A 13,109-nucleotide genomic window follows, 5' to 3' on the forward strand; every position below is an offset into this window, starting at 1 on the left:
ATGCGTGTTGCGGTCTCAGCATCCAGTCTGGGCCGGGGCCAAGGCCACAGCTGATTACAAGGTCGAGGGCGCTGAGGTCTGGCGCCCGGCCACTGGCCTCCCCTCTTCCGGTCCCATGCTCAAAGCGGCCAGCCGGGGAGACCCGAGGCTTTCCCAGGCCGCAGTGTCAAAGCCCATGGCTATAATAATAATGATGGTACTTGTTAAGCGCTTACTATGTGCCAGGCACTGTACTAAACACTGGGGAGGATACCAGGAACTCTGGTTGGACACGGTCCCTCTCCCATGTGGGGCTCACAGTCTCAATCCCCATTTCACAGATGAGGGAACTGAGGCACAGAGAAGTGAAGTGACTTGCCCAAGGTCACACACAGGAGAATAGTGGTGGAACCGGGATTAGAACCCACCAGTTTATGACTCCCTGGGCCCATCCTCTATCCACTATGCTAAGATGCTCAGGAGTGTGGACGGTAGCCTAACTCTGATCTGGTCCTGCCCATTTCCTCAGCCAGGGCTGGGGTGGGGGTCTGTACACCATAGGGAGGGTCCCAAACCCAAACCCAGGAAGCAGAGTGGTCTAGTGGCTAGAGCCCGGGCCAAGGAGTCAGAAGGACCTCAGTTCTAATCTCAACTCTGTCACTCATCTGCTGTGTGACCTTGGGCAAGTCACTTCGCTCCTATGGGCCTCAATGACCTCATCTTTAAAATGGGAATTAAAAGAGTGAGCCCTACGTGGGACTGGGACTGTGTCCAACCTGATTAGCTTGTCTCTGCCCCAGCGTTTAGAACAGCGCTTGACACATAGTAAGCGCTTAAATACCAAAAATCAAATCAAATCAAATAAAGGGGCAAAGGCAGAGGACTGAGGACCAGGTCCAGGGAAGGGGTATAGGCAAAAGCCAGGGGAAGATGATGGTATTTGTTAAGCGCTTACTATTTGCCAAGCACTGTTCTAATAACTGGGGTGGATACAAGGTATCAGATAGTCCCACATGGGGCTCGCAGTCTTAATCCTCACTTTACAGATGAGGTAACTGAGGCAAAGAGAAGTGAAGTGATTTGCCCCAAGTCACACAGCTGATTGGTGGCAGAGCCAGGATTAGAACCCATGACCTCTGACTCCCAAGTCCGGGCTCTTGCCACCAAACCACGCTTGTGGGTCTCAGGGAACCAGGAGGTGGAGAGAGAGAGAGAGGAAGCCTGGGGAAGAAGCAGGGGGCTATCCCCATCCAGGCAGCCCCAGCTCTGGTCACCCACAGCTTGACCCCCATGAAGAGCCCTGGGGGAGGTGGAAAGGGAAGGAGTCGGGAGGGAGACACAGACAGACAGGGAAGTGGAGGCCTTGGTCTTCGCCCGTGCCTCCAACCCACTCTGGAAGCGAGGATCTTTGTGGCGAGGGTGTGTTTGTGTGTGGGGGAACAAGCAGAGGTGGGGGGAACCCAAAGCCCCCCACCCCACAGACAGCAGCTACAGCCAAGCCCGCAGGGTTTATTTTACAAGGTCTCCTCATCCCCGCCGGGATCCTGCCACCTGAGTGCGCCAACTGCTCCTCGTGCTCGGCTTCGGCCTCCCTCATGCCTTCTCCTGCCGCTGCCGGAAATGATCCTCCGGCAGCTGTCTGAGGCGCTCGGCGGCCTGGGAGAAAGGGTTACGGGTCCCTCATCCACTGCCCCAGCCTCGGTCTCTAGCCCTCATCCCCCGCCTTTGCTCAGCCCCAACCCCCTCCCCTCCACTCCGGGCTGAACAGCGGCTGGGGGACAGGAACCCCTGGGTCCTGGGAACCTCCAGACTCACCTGCTCGGGGGTCAGGTCCCTCTGAGCCTGGGCCAACATCTCGTAGCCAACCATGAACTTGCGAACGGTGGCAGAGCGGAGGAGAGGCGGGTAGTAATGGGCATGGAGCTGCCAGTGCCCGGCCTCGGCCTCCCCGAGAGATCCAGTGGGGGCACCTGTGGGGCACAGAAGGGAGACCTTGCATCAGCCCTCACCCGGCTCACCACCGACCAGCTGGACAGTGGAGCACCCCTCTCCCTGCAGTTGGCCAGCTGACCCTGTAGTCAGCTCTCTGTGGGCAGGGAAAGTGGCGACCAATTCTGTCACGCTGTACTTTCCCAAATGCTTAGTGAAGTGCTCTGCACCACGGTAAGCACTCAATAAATACAATTGATTGACCAAGTGCCCAAGAGCTACGGACCAAAGGACCCTGGCAGATTCCACCTCTCCCAAGCCTCTGCCTTTGTCCTCTTTGGGCGACCCAGATCCGAGGAGGAGGAAGGGAGGTGCTGTGGCTAGGAGGCTCAATGGACTGTGAAACTACAAGTCCCAGCATCCCATGGGAACAACTAGAAACGTGGGAATTCACTGGGCATCCGGCCTGGGCGCGTCACCCAAGTTTCAACTCAGGCCGGGCTGGTACAACTTAATATTCTTTAACTCAACATGCCCCATCCTGGGTGTCTGTAAGAGACACCGGTGCCCTAGGGGATGGAGTTCTCTCAGAAACAGAGACTCCGCTGCCTCTTGAAGACTTTGACTCCTAATGGCCGTTGTCCAGGTGACCTCAGCAAAGGTCACAGGGCCTTGGAAGTCCACCCTGGGACAGGGAGGGCCATGAGGCTCTTTTTGCAAAAAGAAACGGTCAATGGCAGAGTCTTGGGTGCTAAATTGCTTTTGCCCTTCCCATTTCTGACTAGGAAGTCCTTGTGGGCCCTACTAAAATCCCACCTCCTCATTCATTCATTCATTCAATTGTATTTACTGAGCACTTACTGTGTGCACAGCACTACACTAAGCACTTGGGAAAGTATAATACAACAATAAGCAGGGACAGTCCCTGCCCACAATGAGCATACAGTCTCGATGGGGGGTGGAGGGGAGAAAGACATCAATACAAATAAATAAAATTACTATGTACTTAAGTGCTGTGGGGCTGAGAGAGTAGACTAACCCCTCACCTCCCACGCTACTCTCCCTCCCTTCCGTGTCACCTACGAACTTGGGTCTGTACTCCATACAGCCCACCCCTAACCCCACCACAATTATGTCCCAGTCCCTCAATCATATTTATTGAGCGCTTTATACTCCATCATTTCCCCTACCTGTAATTTATTTTAATGTCTGTCTCCCCTCTAGATCGTAAGATCCTTGAGATTAGGGATCTTTCTACCTGCTCGACTGTATTGGACTCTCCAAAGGGCTTACTCCACTGCTTAGTACATAGGAAATGCTCAAAAAATACCATTAATTGCCTTGTAAGGACTCAATACAGAGAAGGGAAGAAGCTACAGGGAAGCAGGATGGTTCAGTGGAAAGAGCCTGGGCTTGGGAGTCAGAGGACGTGGATTCTAATCCCGACTCTGCCACCTGTCTGCTGGGTGACCTTGGGCAAGTCACTTAACTTCTCTGTGCTTCGGTTACCTCGTCTGTAAAATGGGGATTCATTCATTCATTCAATCATATTTATTGAGCGCTTACTGTGTGCAGAGCACTGTACTAAGCGCTTGGGAAGTACAAGTTGGCAACATATAGAGATGGTCCCTACTCAACAGTGGGCTCACAGTCTAGAAGGGGGAGACAGAGAACAAAACAAAACATATTAACAAAATAAAATAAATAGAATAAATATATACAAATAAAATAAATAAATGGAGTAATAAATACGTACAAACATATATACGTGTGCTGTGGGGAGGGGAAGGAGGTAAGGCGATGGGGAGGGGGAGGAGGGGAAGAGGAAGGAGGGGGCTCAGTCTGGGAAGGCCTCCTGGAGGAAGTGAGCTCTCAGTAGGGCTTTGAAGGGAGGAAAAGAGCTAGCTTGGCGGATGTGCGGAGGGAGGTCATTCCAGGCCAGGGGGAGGACGTGGGCTGGGGTCAACAGCGGGACAGGCGAGAATGAGGCACGGTGAGGAGATTAGCGGCAGAGGAGCGGAGGGTGCGGGCTGGGCTGTAGAAGGAGAGAAGGGAGGTGAGGTAGGAGGAGGCGAGGTGATGGACAGTCTAGAAGCCAAGGGTGAGGAGTTTCTGCCTGATGCGTAGACTGTGAACCCCATGTGGAACAACCTGATTAGCTTGTATCTACCCCACTGCTTAGAACAGTGCTCGTCACACAGTAAGCGCTTAACAAATACCATCATTATTATTACAGTGCTCCAGACTCCAAACGCACTCAACGCATGGGGCGCCTTACCGTGCCAGCCCATCGAATACGGAAACGAAGTCTCAAACAAGTTGTCATACTTGGTCAAGAGCTGCTTCATGATAGCGGCCAGGCCTGGAGAGAACAGCCCCAGCCTCTGAGGGCCCACCCTCTCCTCACCTGCGACGGAGACCCTTCTTCCTAGGAAAGCCCACCACCCCAGCACGGACCCCCCGGATCCAGAACTCTGCTCCTCCCCCAGCCCAGAGCCCTACCATCCCCCAGCCTGGAGTTCTGTCCTGGCAGAAGTGGGAAAAACGCCAGTATCGGGGCCTGGGAAAGTCAAAGAAGAAGCGTGCAGGGCCTGGGTTGAGGGCGGGGGAAGGGTCTCACTGTCGCGTTCCCCTGGCTGCAGATCCTGTAGTCTCAGTACATGGCGCCGGGGCAGCAGCAGGGTCTGGAAGGGCCACACGGCCCAGTAGGGCACCAACACGAGCCAGTCCTCATTGGCTAGCACCAGCCGCTCCTGGGGGTGGGATGGGGGAGTGGTACCTGTGGCCCCTCCCTCCCAGGCTCCGATTCTGTGTCCCGGACCCCCGTCCCCCCGCACCTTCCTCTGGGCCTCCTGGCGCCCGTATGCCAGCAGCAGCGGCTCTCCGTGACGACTCAGGTATTCCCGCTGGTTCCTGTCCTCCCGCCGGGGCACATCCGGCAGGAAGCTACTGGCCCACACCTGGAGTTGGAGGGATTGGAGGCGGGTGGGGGGGAAGCAGGGGGATTCCATCCCTGTCTTGTCCCCCTGCCCCTTGACCCTCAAGCTTCGGGAAACCACGGGACTGGGGGTCTTCCCCCTACTTTCTCCTGGTCCCCCAAACTGGACCCTTGGACTCCCAGATGTCCGGAACAGCGAGGAGGCCATTGGGTGGGGAAGGGTAGGACGGACACGTTGTAAATGCCAGGATGGGCACTGTAGGGGGAAGGGGGAGGGGAGGTGGTTTACCTGGCAGTGAGGATGGGGGTTCGAACAGCCCATCATGGCCCCTTTGTTCTCAAAGATCTAGTGGGAGGGGGTGAAAGGAGGTTTAAGTTCATTCATTCATCGTATTTATTGACCGCTGTGTGCAGAGCACTGTACTAAGTGCTTTGAAAGTACAGTTTGGCAACAGACAGAGACAATGCCTACCCAACAACGGGCTCACAGTCTAGAAAGGGGGAGACAGACAAGTAGACAGGCATTCAATAGCATTAAAATAGATGAATGGAATTATAGAAATATACACATCATGAATAAAATAGAATAATAAATACGTATAGATATACCCAAGTGCTGTGGGGCGGGGACGGGGGTAGAGCAGAGGGAGGGAGTAGGGGAGATGGGGAGGGAAGGAGGAGCAGAGGAAAAGGGGGGTTCAGTCTGGAAAGGCCTCCTGGAGGAGGTGAGCTTTACGTGATCAGCAGCAGGCGTGAGGACCAGACGGGGCTTGGAGGTGTTCCCTTCTGGGGCGCTTACCCACCTCCCAACGCCCATGCATGACAAAATCATCACCTCCAAGAACAAACCGGGCAATGGCAGCCCAGGCGTCAGTCCCCCCCAAGCCCCAGAAGCCCTGCCCCACTGACCTGAACCCAGGGATACTCAGCGCCCAGGTCCCCCGCCACCTTGGCCCACGTGTCGATGACAGTCCGGATCTCGGGGACGGACATGAGGGGCAGAGTGATGTCTGACCACGGGTGGAAACACAGGACCTTACTGGGGAGAACGGGACAGGGCGTCTAGACTGTAAGCTTGTTGTGGGCAAGGAATGTGTCCGTTTATTGTTGTATTATACTCTCCCGAGCGCTTACTACAGTGCTCTGCACACAGTAAGCACTGAATAAATACGATCGAATGAACTGAATGAACGTGGAGGGCTGGCTTGCAGGGGCAGGGATGGGGCAAGGGTGGGGATGAGCAGGGCCCAAGACTACCCCGGAATGACATGGATGGGGGACAGTGGCAGGGTCACCGCCCTGGGATGTTACCAAACTCCACGAGCTGGTTCTGCCCGGAAGAGGGGGTGGTCACTGGGTCCTGAAGGCAGAGGAGGAGTGAGGTGACCGGGGGGGTGGGGGGAGAAGGGGCAGAGGACCAGACGTCCCCCAAGCACTGCCCCTGCAGCCCACCCTCCACCAAACAGTTCCCCCAGAGCCTTTCCCCGCCCCTTTCCCACAGAGTTTACCAGGGCTGGGGGCATCAGGTTGCAGGGCAGGGAAGTCATTGTCAAAGAGGAAGGTGCTCTCGTAGAGAGGGTTGACCTATGGGTGGGAGAGGGCAGGTCAGCCGAGAGGGTAGGCAGAAAGCTCCAGGAGTCCCATCCAGACCCATGGGGAGGGCGGAAAGGATATGGAATACCTGGCCTAGTGGAAAGAGCACAGGCCTGGGAGTCAGAAAGACCAGGGTTCTAATCCCGGGTCCACCATCTGCACTCGTCTGCTGTAACGTTTCTTAATGGTATTCATCAAGTGCTTACTGTGTCCCAGGCACTGTACTAAGCAATAGAAAAAACACAAGCTAATCAGGTTGGACGCAGTCCCCATCCCACAGTCTTTATCCCCATTTTACAAATTAGGGGACTGCGGCACAGAGAAGTGAAGAAAGTCACCCGAGGTCACACGGCAGGCAAGTGGCGGAGCCGGGATTAAAACCCAGGTCCTTCTAACTCCCAGACCCGTGCTCTGTCCACTAGGCCTCACTGCTTCTTCTCTGTGCCTCAGTTACCTCATCTGTAAAATAGGGATTAAAACTGTGAGCCCCATGAGGGACGGGGACTGTGTCCAACCTAATTATCTTGAATGCACCCCACAGATTAGTACAGTGCCTGGGATATTGTAAGTGCTTAACAAATACCATGAATCAGAGAAAAAAACAAAACCCACCTCTGGTCCCCATTTGGAGTCTGGCTGCCAAGAGACCCTCTCCAACCTCAAGGGACCTGGGTGCCCAAGCCCCCCTCCGTGGGCCCACGTCTGGGTGTGGATCTTCCCAGGTTCCCTTCCCTGATTCCGTTCCCTTCCCTGATTCCCAGCGCAATCACCTCCCCATTGGCCCGCGTGGCCCCAGGGCAGAGGGGGTTACTGGGATCATGGCGAGGGATGTTCTCAGGGACTGGGGGCTCCAGCTGCCCCTGCCAGGGCCGCCTCATGCGGTGCGCAGACACGAGCACCCACTCATCCTGCAGCGGGTTGTAACGGATGTGCTGGTGCTCTGGGGGCAAAGAAGGCAGGTGAGCGGACCACCTCAGCCCCTCCCGCCCTCTCCCATCAACCCTCAGGGTTCCCGGGCCTGGGGAAATGGGAGGGATTTGGGGGACAGGGAGGGCTGGCCCGATACAGAATGGGAAAATGGGGTTGTGTAAGAGAAGAGGAGGCGCCAGGAGCACGTGGCCTAGAGAGGGAAGGCTGAGTGGGAGGAACCAGAATGACAGTTCCTGCAGACTCACTACATGGACAAAGTGACCACCGTCATACAGCCTAGAGAGCAAATAATTGTGGCATTTGTTAATAATTGTGGCATTGTTAAGCACTTACTCTGTGCCAAGCACTATAATACGCACTGGGGTGGATACAAGCAAATCGGGCAGGACACAGTCCCTGTCCCACGTGAGGCTCGCAGTCTCAATCCCCACTTTACAGATGAGGTAACAGAGGCACAAAGAAGTGACATTACTTGCTCAAGGTCACACAGCAGACATGTGGCGGAGCCAAGATTTGAACCCATGACCTGCTGACTCTCAGTCCAGTGCTCTATCCACCATGTCACGCTGCTTCTCTGCAGGAAAGACTGAGTGGGAGGAGTCTGAATTCCGGCAGGTTCATTACACGAGGAAGTGACCACCTTTCCCAGGCTCCAGGGGTCCACAACCAGAGTCCAACTGACCCAGAATCGGGATGGAAGGGAAAACAGGGTGCCTGGGTGGGGAAATGACTTGGGGGGGCATGGGGGAGAAGAAGGGGGTTTCCATTTCTGGAGACAGTGGATCTCTGGACAGGGGAGAGGAGATGGGGGAGGCCAGAGAGCAGGATCTCTGTTTCTAGGGATAGAAGATCTCTGGGTGGGGGAAGGCAAGGGGGGCAGGGTCTCCATTCCTGGAAATAGAAGATCTCTAAGTGGGGGGGAGAGGGGCAGGGCAAGCCAGGGAAATGGGGAGAGGGGCTGGAGAAAGCCATGGGGGTAGGGACTCTGTTCCTGGGGATAGCAGACCTGGGGGAGGGGGGTGCAGGAGGGCTGGTGGGTTCAGGCAGGGTAGAGGCCAGAGGGGAGGGGGTCTCTTGTTCCTTGGGATATAAGATCTGAGTGGGGGGAGTTGGGGGAGGCGGTCTCCATTCCTTGGGATATAATAATAATAACAGTAATGATGGTATTTGTTAAGCACTTACTATGTGCCAAGCACTGTTCAAAGCACTGGTGTAGATACAAGGTCATCAGGTTGTCCCACAAGGGGATCACGGTCTTCATCCCCATTTTACAGATGAGGTCACTAAGGCACAGAGAAGTGAAGTGACTTGCCCAAAGTCACACAGAGGACAAGTGGCAGAGTTGGAATCTCTGGGTGGGGAAGACGGGGGACCGGTAGGAAGAGGGGCTGTCTCCCCCTTCTAGGCTGTGCTCCCGTTGTTGCGTACGGACTGTCCCTATATGTTGCCGAATTGTACTTTCCAAGCGCTTAATACAGTGCTCTGTACACAGTAATCGCTCAATAAATACCACTGAATGAATGAATGAAAAGGGGGCTGGGGAAGCCCAGAGGGGAGGGGTTCCTTGGGCTATAAAGTTGAGAAGCAACTTAGTGGAAAGAGCCCGGGCTGGGAGTCAGAAGGTCCTGGATTCTAATCCCGACTCCACCACTTGTCAGCTGTGTGACCTTCGGCAAGCCACTTAACTCCTCTGGGCCTCAGTTCCCTCATTTGTAAAATGGAGATTAAAAAATGTGAGCCCAACGTGAGACCACCTGATTACCCGGTATCCACCCCAGCGCTCAGAACAGTGCTTGGCACATAGCAGGCGCTTAACAAATACCATCATTATGATTACTCAGGCGGGGGTGAAGACTGTGAGCCCCACGTGGGACAACCTGATGACCCTGTATCTCCCCCAGCGCTCAGCACAGTGCTTGGCACACAGTAAGCGCGTAACAAATGCCATCATCGTTATTATTCTGATTATTCCAGCGATTAGCCCAGTGCTCAGCCCACAGTAAGCGCTCAATAAATACGAGTGAATGAGTGGAGGTGTTCCGGTACCGCTGGCCTGGAACGGCTCCGACCCAGCTCCGGCCATCGCTACAGCTCCGATCCTCTGCCCCGCCCCTATTGGTCACCCGCGATCATGTGATCCACTGGTGGGAGAGGTATACTGCTCGCCCAGCTCCTATTGGCCTTTCGAGATCACGTGACCTCCAGGTGGACGGAGCCGGCTGCTCTTCGGCGCTCGCTTGCGACCCGCTATCTCGCCCTGCTCCTATTGGTCACCCTCGCTCATGTGACCCCCCCGGTGGGCGGGGCCAACTGCCCACTTGCGATGCCCTATCACTGCCCTGCTCCTATTGGTCGTCCGAGATCATGTGACCCCCCGGTGGGTGGGGCCAGCTGCTCCGCAGGCTCAGAGCCCCGGGATCTGGGCCGGAAGGCCTGCTAAGCAGCGCAGCCTCAGGCCTCAATCAATCAATCGTATTTATTGAGCGCTTACTGTGTGCAGAGCACTGTAGTAAGCGCTTGGGAAGTACAAGTTGGCAACATACAGGGACAGTCCCTACGCAACAGTGGGCTCACAGTCTAGAGAAGCAGCGTGGCTCAGTGGAAATAGCCCGGGCTTTGGAGTCAGAGGGCACGTGTTCAAACCCCGGCTCCACCAATTGTCAGCTGTGTGACTTTGGGAAAGTCACATAACTTCTCTGGGCCTCAGTTCCCTCATCTGTAAAATGGGGAATAAGACTGTGAGCCTCCCGTGGGACAACCTGATCACCTTGTAACCTCCCCAGCGCTTAGAACAGTGCTTTGCACATAGTAAGCGCTTAATAAATGCCATCATTAGTATTAGAAGGGGGAGACGGAGCGCTTTGCAGATAAATGTACTGTGCAGGTAAAAGGCCCTGCTCAAAGCAACTTTACAATCTATAACCAAGTGGACACGTGCAGTGGAGTAGGTACAATCAATAGGAACAAGTGGACAGAAAACTGAAATAAATTGACCAATGGCACCCCCCTAGACTCTAAGGTCCTTAAGTTCCTTAATAAATTGATCAATGGCAACCCCCTAGACTCTAAGGTCCTTAAGGTCCTTAAGCGCTTAGTACAGTGCTCTGCACACAGTAAGTGCTCAATAAATACGATTGATGATAATGAAGGGCAGGGAACCTTTCTGCCAACTAATAAGAATAATAATAACAATAATTATTGTGATAGTATTGTGATCTCATCGTGACATATTACTATGTAATGCCTGGCACTTTAACAAATACTATTATTATTATGTGCCAGGCACTGTTCTAAGCGCTGGGGTAATATTAATAATCATGGTATTTGTTAAACACTGCATGGCAGGCACTGGACTAAGCGTTGAGATGGAACAAGCAAATCAGGTTGGACACAGTCCCTGTCTCACGTCAGATTCATGGGGTCAATCCTCATTTTACAGATGAGGTAACTGAGGTCCAGAAAATAGTAATAATATTGGTAAAGTGCTTACTATGTGCCAACCACTGTTCTAAGCGCTGGGGTAGATACAAGATATTCAGGGCCCACGAGGGGCTCAGTCTTCATCCCCATTTTACAGATGAGGTAACTGAGGCCCAGAGAAGTGAAGCGACTTGCCCAAAGTCACATGGCAGACAAGTGGCAGAGCCGGGATTAGAACCCACGACCTCTGACTCCCAGCCTGGACTCTTGCCACTAAGCCACGCCGCTTCTCAGAAAAGTGAGTAGGATCAAGATAATCGGGTTGGGCCCAGTCCTTGTCCCAAATGGGGTTCGCAGTCTTAATCCCCATTTTACAGATGAGGGAACTGAGGCAGAGTAGCATTGTGTTCTCCCAAGCACTTAGTATAGGGCTCTTCAGTAAGCGCTCAGTAAATACTGTTGATTGATTGCTATGTGGTCTGTCCGTACATAATACTAAGGGAGGCTGTTGGGAGGACACAAGGAAGTCAGGAGGACTTTAAAGATGAGAAGAGCAATGGTTTGGAGGATTTGAAAGAAGACAAGAGTTCAAGGTGGAGGAGAGGTAGGGTCAGTGGATCGAGAAGAGTTGAGTGCAAGGAGCAGTAGAGAACTAGGGGCAAGCAGGTAAAAGACAAACCAGTACTAGGGCTACAAACATCTCTGCATGACTACACAGCCTGGGACAGCCATTTTGTGTGCACAATATGTCCGAGACTATGGGTCCCACAGTGGCTTCTTCAGACACACACACAAATGCCAATTTCACCATCAGTGGTGTCTTCTTTTAATACAGCTATATATAAATATATTGAGAAAGTTTGGGAGGAGCAAATATTGTAATCTGGGGTGTAGCAGGTGAAGGGAGAAGAAAGATAAAAAAAATACGTGGTTGAGAGTTTTGAAGCCAATGATCAGGAGCTTTTATTTAAACAAAAGGGAAGCAGTGTAGACTTGTGGAAAGAGCATGCATGGGCCTTGGAGTCAGAGGACCTGCATTCTAATCCCAGCTCTGTCAATTGCTTGCTCTATGACCCTGGGCAAATCACTTGACTTCTCTGTGCCTCAGTTTCCTCACCTGTAAAAATAGGGAATCAATATCTGTTCTCCCTTCTACTTAGGCTGTGAGCCCCATGCGGGAGAGGGACTGCGTCTGACCTAATTGACCCGCATCTGCCCCAACGCTTAGAACAATGTTTGACACATCATGAGCACTTAACAATAGCATTAAAAAAGAAAACGTTTTGTAACTGGAGGTTTTCGAGATTAGTTCAGAACAATGTTGTGGAAAAAGTAGATATCTAAACTCAAGGAGATAACAATCTAGCTGGGAGGACAGACAGGAAAATAAATTAAAAGTCAGGGTAAAACCTGAGTGTAAGGATACATATAAAAGTGCCGAGTGTGGGGTACTGAGTATCCAAATGCTTAGGGGGTAGGGACTCAGTTGCATAGGTGACACAGTAGAGCTAATCCAAGCACTTACCGTGACTACTGCCTCAGTCTCCCTGTTGACCTTGCTGCCTCTTGTCTCTCCCCACTTTAGTCCATACTTCACTCATTCAATTGTATCTATTGAGAGCTTACTGCATGCAGAGCACTGTACTAAGCGCTTGGGAGAGCACCTTATAACAATAAACAGACACATTCCCTGCCCACAGTGCGCTTACAGTATAGAGGGAGAGACGGACATCAATATAAATTAATAAAATACAGATCTGTACATAAGTACTGTGGGACTGGGGTGTGGGGGGGAGAATAAAGGGAGCAAGTCAGAGCAACACAGAAAGGAGTGGGCGAAGAGAAAAGATGGGGGCCCTAGTCTGGAAAGGCCTCTTAGAGGAGTTGTGCCTCGAATAGGTCTTTAAAGGGAGGGAAAGTAATTGTCTGTCAGATCTGAGGAGGGAGGGTGTTCCAGGCCAGAGGCAGGACATGGGTCCGTGGTCAGTGATGAGGCAGGTGAGAGCGAGGCACAGTGAGAAGGTTGGCATCAGAGGAGCCAAGTGGGTGGGCTGAGTTGTATTAGGAGAGTAGCGAGCTGAGGAAGGAGGGGGCAAGGTGATTGAGTGCTTTAAAACCAATGGTGAGGAGTTTTTGTTTGATGCTGAGGTGGATGGGCTGGAGTTTCTAGAGGAGTGTGGAAACATGTCCTGGACGTTTGTGTAGAAAGATAATCCGGGCAGCAGAATGAAGTATAGACTGGAGCTGGGAGAGACAGGAGGTTGGGAGGGACAGAAAGGAGGCCCATTCAGTAATCCAGTCGGGATAGGATGAGAGATCA

The 13,109-nt window shown here is 53.1% G+C and overlaps 1 protein-coding gene across 1 annotated transcript; it reads right to left on the reverse strand.

Moving 5' to 3' along the window:
- Window positions 1–1,468: 1,468 nt before the first annotated feature.
- On the reverse strand, window positions 1,469–9,474 carry GALT (galactose-1-phosphate uridylyltransferase). The gene is made up of 11 exons (XM_038742778.1): window positions 9,416–9,474; window positions 7,210–7,379; window positions 6,355–6,430; window positions 6,158–6,206; window positions 5,756–5,885; window positions 5,136–5,192; window positions 4,746–4,868; window positions 4,529–4,661; window positions 4,187–4,270; window positions 1,795–1,949; window positions 1,469–1,635 (listed from the first exon to the last, which is right to left on the reverse strand). Exons 1-11 carry the CDS (start codon window positions 9,450–9,452, stop codon window positions 1,573–1,575), a joined length of 1,077 nt encoding a protein of 358 aa, XP_038598706.1. The 5' UTR covers window positions 9,453–9,474; the 3' UTR covers window positions 1,469–1,572.
- Between the last annotated feature and the right edge of the window lie 3,635 nt (window positions 9,475–13,109).

Source organism: Tachyglossus aculeatus, unplaced genomic scaffold (assembly GCF_015852505.1).
Source record: "Tachyglossus aculeatus isolate mTacAcu1 unplaced genomic scaffold, mTacAcu1.pri scaffold_177_arrow_ctg1, whole genome shotgun sequence".
In the NCBI taxonomy this organism is placed as follows: domain Eukaryota; kingdom Metazoa; phylum Chordata; class Mammalia; order Monotremata; family Tachyglossidae; genus Tachyglossus; species Tachyglossus aculeatus.